Source organism: Ctenocephalides felis, unplaced genomic scaffold (genome assembly GCF_003426905.1).
Source record: "Ctenocephalides felis isolate EL2017-DRISC unplaced genomic scaffold, ASM342690v1 CF-g0.4_SCAFFOLD_01886, whole genome shotgun sequence".
Classification (NCBI taxonomy): Eukaryota; Metazoa; Arthropoda; class Insecta; order Siphonaptera; family Pulicidae; genus Ctenocephalides; species Ctenocephalides felis.
In genome coordinates, this window is record NW_020538040.1 from 49,072,848 (window position 1) to 49,081,293 (window position 8,446).

At 30.8% G+C, this 8,446-nt stretch overlaps 1 protein-coding gene across 1 annotated transcript; it reads right to left on the reverse strand.

The window, feature by feature from the left end:
• Nucleotides 1–644: 644 nt before the first annotated feature.
• LOC113375034 (ABC transporter G family member 23-like) lies at nucleotides 645–6,489 on the reverse strand. The gene is made up of 4 exons (XM_026614988.1): nucleotides 4,903–6,489; nucleotides 2,078–2,354; nucleotides 1,017–1,248; nucleotides 645–738 (listed from the first exon to the last, which is right to left on the reverse strand). The coding sequence occupies exons 1-4, from the start codon at nucleotides 6,487–6,489 to the stop codon at nucleotides 645–647; spliced, it is 2,190 nt and encodes a 729-aa protein (XP_026470773.1).
• Nucleotides 6,490–8,446: the final 1,957 nt, after the last annotated feature.

Here is an 8,446-nt window from a genome sequence, read left to right on the forward strand (position 1 = left end):
TGAACCTGCCTTTGCCAAAAATCAGCATCAATAGAAATAGAATGTTTTTTAACTATTTAAATTGGTTGATCCGTGCGTCCGAAAACGTGGACGAAAAAAAAAGTTTTCCAGACATAAAGTTATTGTAATCGTCCGATTTTTGGACGATTACAATAACTTACCCTAGGGAAAGTTATTAAACTATTGCAAATATTTAAATAATTAGTTTTAATTTAAGGTAGTAATTTAAATTTGATTTGAAATTTTAAATCCTTTATTTTGACTCTAATGCACAATTTAACTTTTGTGACTTGCGTAGGTGCGATATATTACAAATTACCACGCTTTTGCCAGATTGTAAAAGTAAATGTAAATGTAATATTTAATTTTAACTATGCGAATTTGTTCATCTCTCACTAATCAGCTTGTGTGTGCAATTGTAATATATAATTTAGAAAAGATAAATAATTTAATATTCGCGATAAACTAATGAATGGTTTTTCGAATTATGTATATTTAAAGTGTAATAATATATATATTCGTATGTACTAATATATATGTCGAATACGTCGGATATAATGTTGAATCTTTACAACTGACATTTTATCGTTTCGTGCTATATAATGACACCTTGTACAACATCCAAATCAAGACTACTGATCAATCTAATTGTAAGCATCTGCACTTTCATGAGGTTTTTTGTAGCCTTTCTTTGATAAAATATCACGATCTCGTAATTTATAACTTGGCCATTGGGCACTGTAAAACGCATATACACACACTTTATAATTTATAATTTAGAATTAAAAAATACCTATTTTTTGGTTTGAACAGAATTAATGTTAATTTTTTTTTGATACGTCTAAAACTGAATCGTAATATAAATAATTAAATAACTTCAAATATGAATATATTGTGAACAAAATATTTATTATAGAATCTATAATAGTATTATATGTTACGGGCATATTCTTCCTACAGTATAAGTAGCTATATATAACAGAACACCCCACAGTCCAGCTAACAAAAAGCCAAACCACGGAAAAAATTGTGTTAATTTCATATCTCGAAGTACTAAGAATCTCATTGATAATGCGACATGTTGTACAGGGAAAGGCCAGCCTGCCCTGTGTAAGGGCCAACCTATTCCTTCAATGGGCCAAAATACTCCGCTCACGAGAAAGATCAACCACATAATATATACAACAGCTCTCATTGATGATAATTTGTTCCGCAGCATAGTCGATAACAATACTCCTAATGCGATACCTGCAGGGAATTATTAAATTTTTATTTAATATGAGATATGTGCAATATTAAAGTAGAAGTATCAAATAATTTTTAATCAAATATTACAAAATCTCAGTGACATTTTTATGCTACAGTGCCAAATAGTTTTGAAATTATGTTAATTACAAATCTATTAAAACATACTTAACTAATCGTAAGTGGCATTTTGCTTTAAACCAAGTTGAATGAATTTTGAAAATTTTTGAGTGATTTATAAGTAAACCGCGCTGTTGTATAGCATTATCATGTGAGAAACTATTGCAGGTTATCCACTTTTCTACATTTTTTTCAAACATGTTGGTTATTTTTGACAAATGGCTTAAATACTTATTACTTTAATCAGTTTTTAATTTAATTATATTTAAATCACTTGTCATAGGCCTCTAATAATTCAAGATTTCTTCAAAATCTTAAAAACTTTTTTTAAGTAAGAAGTAACGACTCGACAAATCTTTATCAGAAACCAATATATTTTGAACAGTACTTGAATTTATAAAATAGATTTAGGATTTTTGAAAAAAAACACGATTTTTTTCATTGTAATTAGCACTTTTTTGCTAATTAAAATAAAACTGCTTGACCGATCTTTGCGTGAGTTATTACCGTGTTACATCGAATGGCTTTTAAATTTGTGAACTTAGCGAAAACATAGAAAAGATTGACAAATGAAAAATCGGAGAGCAAATTCACCACATTCCTAAGTGTTATTTCATGCTTCATTATTATTTATGAGTTCAATTTTGAATATGCATTAATTCCGTTTTTATGTAGCTTAGCTTAATAATATAAATAGAATTTCCGTAATTACCGCAAAATGTGTTTCCACCTAATATGACCCAACACCTCATTAATGCCAGAATTATGGTGTAATCCCATATGTTTGTTACAATTGCTGCAGCTAGTAATAGTAGAACATTTTGTAGACATAATATTATAAGGTTGAGGAACAAATGTGCAGCTTGAATTTCACAAGAGGTTACACCTTCGGCGCGTATTCTTTCAGAAATATCGTGCATTGTTACGCTGAGCATAGACGCTAATGCTAAAGACACCCCAGATACGCCACCCCATACGAGAACACCCGCCTGAAATGACAAAAATTTATATAATTTCAATTAACACCTATAAATTAATTTGTATTACTTTATTTCATAATAAGTCTTATTAATTTATATAATCAACGAATTACTATAAGGTACTCTCCGAAGCTCGCAAGCTTTGTAAGGCCATACATTTCAGTTTATTTTAAAATTGCTAGAAATTAAAAAAACCTTTTCTTAAAAAACGTTTATGCAAAGTTATGAATGTATAAAATGCCAAAGTAAGAATAAATTTAAAAAAAAAAACGTTTGTTTGCCGTTATTATTATGATACTATGGTAAAGCGGGTAAGAAGGTCCACCACATTGGACATTGCACATGAAAAATGTTCATTGGACATATGCACATCAAATTAATAAATATTTTATAGAGATATTTATAATGTGTATAAATGTGTCAATTTTTTTGGTTCTGTACCAAGATTTTTAATTTTAAAATTCAAGTATATGGTCAAACAAATGCCCTCGACATTTTCGACAGTATGAAATAACCGATTTAAATAATTTAAAAAAAAATCGATTTGTATTGAGACGTGCTGATTAGTTTTTGGCATGGGCAGGTTAGCCGTTTCGAAGACAAAAAGGACCAAAAATGGTAATTCAGTTTTTGAGAGAATGAAGCGTCCGATTTGAATAATTCAAAAAACATTTTATTTATATTGACAAAAACGAAGAACTGTAAATTTTTGGAAAGGCAGTTTCAACGGTTATGGTCTCTCAATAAAAAAAAAATAAAAAAATGCCATTTGGCGGTCAAAAATGTTCATTAGACATATGTACATCAAATTGTCAGATATTTTATAGAGATTTTAATAATGTGTACACATTTTGTGTTCGTACCAAGATTTTTTGGGTTCCGTAGCAAGATTTTTAATTTTAAAATTCATGTCGACATTCTCGACAGTATGGAATAACCAATTTGTATGATTGAATAATCATTCGGTTCGTACTCGATCACGAAGTGTTTTTCCAAAAAAAAATTTTACCGTTTTGGAGGTACGGAGCGCAAAGGGTGTAAAATGGTAATGCAGTTTTTGAGAGAACGGATCATTCAATTAAATTAATTCAAAAAACATTTTGTTTTAGTAGACGGTGCTTTTACAGAAAATTTCGTAATTTTGAAAATTTAAGAAAAAAATCAAAATTTTCAAAAAAATTCAAAGTTTCAAAAAATTCAAATTTTTGAAATTTTTCATCATTTACAAAAAAAACTAAATTTTAAAAAATTTTAGAAAAGATCAACATTTAAAAAAAAACATTTTTTACAAAAATTTGAGATTATATCGAAAATTTCAAAAAAAAAAAAAAAGTTTTTCTCTTAACTTTTCAAAAAAACTCAACATTTTGAAAAAACATCTAAATTATAAAAAAATAAACAAATTTCTTATAAACATATACAAATTTGTTTGTAGAATACGGTCGTCGCCCAATTTAAAAAGCACTTATAAGTTTACAGTATGTATTTATAATAAATAATCTATTTGAAATCATTCAAAACATTTATTGATTAACTCGAATATTTAATTACGGCACGGGAAGTTCCAGCAATTTGTCTTAAGGCACGATGCCATGCGCCCCACTAGTTTTATTTCATAATCAGCAAATGATCGCATATAAACGCAGAGCTGAACGTAAGGTCACTTTCACTTATGTGAATTTGCCATTACTGATGTAATGAAAATATACAAAGATTTTTTGTTTTTCTCGTGTTTAATATTTGTTTCAAAGAAATATTTGTATTAAAAAATGATACTATTATTTCATTTTGGGTGGTTTATTATAGTGGCATTCAATATCTGTACTATTACATTTGACAACAACAATATAAGTCATGTTCTAAAATAAGTATGTATTATAATTTTACAAACGAATTAGCTCTCGGTAGTCCGTCTAATAAACAGAAGGAACCATCAAGAAACACAATGAGGTTGTTATTGTATATACTTATATCTATTCAGGAATGAATTGCTCGCATCTCATATGCAAACCCTAATGCCCCAGTGATTTTGGTATGGATTCGATTCAATTCGAATCATGCGAGTAACTCGAATGATTCCATTTAACTCGGATCACGTGTGTATCTTGAAGGATTCGATTCAATTCGAATCAAGCGAGTAACTCGAATAGTTCTATTGATTCGGATGTTGCGAGTAACTTGAATGAGTCGATTGAAGTCGAGTGGCTCGCATGATTCAATTCAGCTTTTTATTTTTATTGTACTTAAACTTATTAAAATTATTTTATTATATTTTAAAAAAATTTATGTTCATACATATTATAGCAGTTATATCTCTTGGTTTGATACGAGTTGATTCGAATCAAGTAAAATGTGATTCGAATCAGGTTGATAAAGGCTTCGAATGATTCAAATTCGCATGCCACCACAAATAAGGTATTAAAATTGTAAATGAATATCTTATTTAATTAAAATTTTTATTATTTTTGAATCTTTAGTTACTGATGATTAATTTAGGTGAAAGGTGTTAAAAGAAATTACTCAATGAACGTCAACTTTGCCTTAAATACGTGATTACCTCTGGTCCTTCAATTTTTCTTGAAAAGCCATCAATTATCACCGGGTCATCCGGTCGACTGATATTTTGAGTGTAGTACGTATTGGCCGCTTCTCGGAACTCTTGTACAACAGTGTCTTTTATTACTTCTTGCATCATATAGCGCGTAGGATCAACGTACAGCTCTAGATCTGGCGCCGTCCAATCTTTTGTATGACGGTAATAAATAGCAATGTGCGGTTCGGTTAAGTTTGCTCTTTGTGGAAACCACAGAAAAGCGTGCGCGTCATCGCGAGCAACCGATTCTTTGCCGGATACAACACTTTCTACTTCTTTCAGCATATCAAAACGTTTACTTAAACCATTTAGAACAAGATTTGATAAAAGTAGATTTGGCCCAGTGGATGTATTCTGGATAATATCATTATAGGTAAAATTATGATAGCCATCAAGACTGTAGCTTTCATTGTTATAATTCTTATAACTTAGAAATTTTTTCTGTTCCATATAAGACAGCTTTATGTACGATGGTGATGGTCCAACAGATAATCCGAACAGAAATATGTACACAGCCGGTAGTATAAATAAAGCTAAAGCACGAATAATTTGCCGAGTCAAAATCCTTAAATTTGCAGAGATCAATCGCACGATAATCGAAATTCGGGGAGGAATATGCCGTACGGGTGCAAATTTAGGAACATGCAATCGATCGCCAAATCCTATGTTTATTCCGCCGTGTCCAAATTCACTGAGCAACCTCTTGTAATCAGTGTGCCCCCTGCCCACCGAGGTAATGTAAAAGATTCCGACGATACTCTTTGCTCCTAGTGCTTCTATTATGGCATTCGGCGGCCCTTCGGCTATCATGCATCCATCGCGCATCAATCCCAGCGTGTCGCAGAAATAAGCTTCGTCGAAGTCGTGAGAAGTCATAATTATATTCGTGCGTCTGTTCGTTAGCAGCCCTCTCATGCAGGCGCGAAATTCGTTTCTGAGCGTAGCATCCGAACCAACTGTGGGTTCGTCCAAGAGAAGAAAATCCGGTTCGTGTAAGAACGCCAGCGCAAAACTAGTGCGGCATAGCTGATCGAAAGTCATATCCGATATCTTGAGATCGAGATCGGGTAATTGCATGAGGTGCATGACTACGAATATTCGATCTTGGAGATATTCTCGGGCCATATCCAATAAACCTCCGTGAAGCTTAAAGGTCTCTCGCAGAGTAAGACGCGAGTGTAGGCCATGCTCCTGTGGCATATAACCAATGAGACTCGATTCTAAAATAGGTAAACACCGTCCGCGGTATTCAATGAAGCCCTTGTCGAGCGGCTGAAGCCCGGCCATTGCCCTTAGTATGGTAGTTTTGCCACAACATTTGGCCCTATGAGGCAATACAAGTGGTTCTCTGGTACCTTCATGTTGAATCCGTTTAATACTTTTTTTGCGGAAACACATTTTTCCGAACCATTTATGCCCATTTACAATTTCTATGCTTATCGATTGTGACTGCTGGCTTACTTCAAAAGGATGACTGACAGACATATCTGATGGATGCTCATCTTTGTATTTGTCGAAATCGGGCACATCTTCAGACTTATTTACAAACATTTTCAAATTATGTACTTCAAATAAATATTTTTTAATAGATATAATATATGTTATTACGTTTTGCAAACATTTACATATACACTTGTCATAAAATGAGTTTTTATCATAGTAAGCGACGTATTAAAATTAGCTAAATTATCAATCAGTTAAAAACACACACAAAGGTAATTATTTTGCGTTTCTTTCCAGAAGTTATACAGCAGATGATTTATTAAACTAGCTGCAAGTGGCATTTTGCCTTAAGGCAAGTTGCAAAAACTTTCCAAGAGAAGTAATAATTGACTTAGTCAACTGAAATTGACATTTAAATATTTAGATAAAGTTTTCAACTGTTTATTTCAAAAATAAAGTTTTTGCTTTTACTTAAATCTAAACATTACGATTTCCAATTGAATTCTCTCAAATATATTTAAATCATCTGTAATTGTAATATAGTGCCCAGACTATTTTACACTATAGTGCTTGTATGTCCTAAAGTTGTAGCCTTTATTCCAAATATTAAAGAATTTATATTATTCAACTAATTTTAATTGGACTGTTTATATTAGCGCATGAACTTTATAGCCATGTTTATTTTCATGAAAAATGTCGAAACATTTTTTTAAGACACTTAATAAATTATTTTGTGAAATATTAAGTGTCTGATATAAGAAAATACTGGCACGATAACATATATCATGTACGTAGTCCTTTATATGATTTTATCGATTTCCAATCAGAACGGCTTTTGAATTTTTAGAATTGTTTCAGGACTAAATACTTGCAAGTGGACTAAAACGTGGACGAAAATTTTTCACTTTTCTGCTATTAACAAAAAGGCGGCTTGGCTAAACGTCGAGTAAATCTGACAAACACCAATCCTTATCGAATTACATCGAATGACTTTTAAAATTTTGAAATCGGTCAAGCCGCCTTTAAGAGAACGTCGACGGAAGGTCAAAAAACCGCTCATACACACATATATTTTTTCCAAATTTGGTCTCATTTGATTCAGAATCGCTTAAAACGTCGAGAAAACATAAAATTAGAGAATAGGATTTTATGGCGAAAACATAAACTCTTTCGAGAAGTTAACAAATCGAATGAACAGAAAAATGAATTTTATTATCACACATACTTTTACAAGATATGTATTATGATCAAAACTAAATTATTGATAGTTATTTTTAAAATCTTTTATAACAATATAAAAGAATATCATATTTCTAAGCTAGTTAAATTATTTATAAGCAATTAAGTATATATACATATGATTATACTAACAAATAAATAATTAAAATATCTACTTTTAACTATCTAGTGCTAATTAAAATCACAAACTGTAAAATAAGATTTAATTTTAATTAACATATAACTATGCAATCGTTATAAATTATATTCATAATATTAATAATACCAATTTTTAATATGTTAATCGTATGTCTTATCATTATCGTATGATATAAAAAGAAACAACAAATGAATATAATAAAGAGTTTGCATAAGGTTTGTTAGTATATATATATATATTATATAAATATAAAAATAAAAAGGTGTGAACATTTTATGACTATCCCATACTAAAAATATACTGTTTTAAAAACTAGTACGTGCGGAACCAAGGATAAATCTTTGAAATATGGCTCCTACTCGCGCAATTGTACATTGAGTTTGTGCCCTACCTGTCCTAACACCTGTTAGTTTAGGTAAAATTTATGGCTGTTTTACGAATATATAAAATAATATTAATGACCCTAATAAGAATAAGGTGTCAACGCTTCTGAACAGGTGCAAAGAATTATAAGCAAATTACAGCATTTGCTTTACGAGAAAATATAATTATGTGCTATTGCGCAAATGGTGCAACATCCGTCAATGCTTGTGAGCAATTATCAAATAAAAGAAATCTGAGTTATCATAAACTTGATGATAATTACATGTTATTAAATAAATGTTACAAATTGTTCATGGTATTGCC

What these genes read in the sequence shown, in the direction of transcription:
- LOC113375034 (XM_026614988.1), bottom strand. Translation starts at nt 6,489, where the DNA reads ATGTTTGTAAATAAGTCTGAAGATGTGCCCGATTTCGACAAATACAAA. An exon ending in AGGTGGAAACACATTTTGCG is followed by an intron (nt 1,249 to 2,077) that starts GTAATTACGGAA and finishes AATTCCCTGCAG; the next exon opens with GTATCGCATTAGGAGTATTG. An exon ending in TTAACACAATTTTTTCCGTG is followed by an intron (nt 739 to 1,016) that starts GTTTGGCTTTTT and finishes TGCGTTTTACAG; the next exon opens with TGCCCAATGGCCAAGTTATA.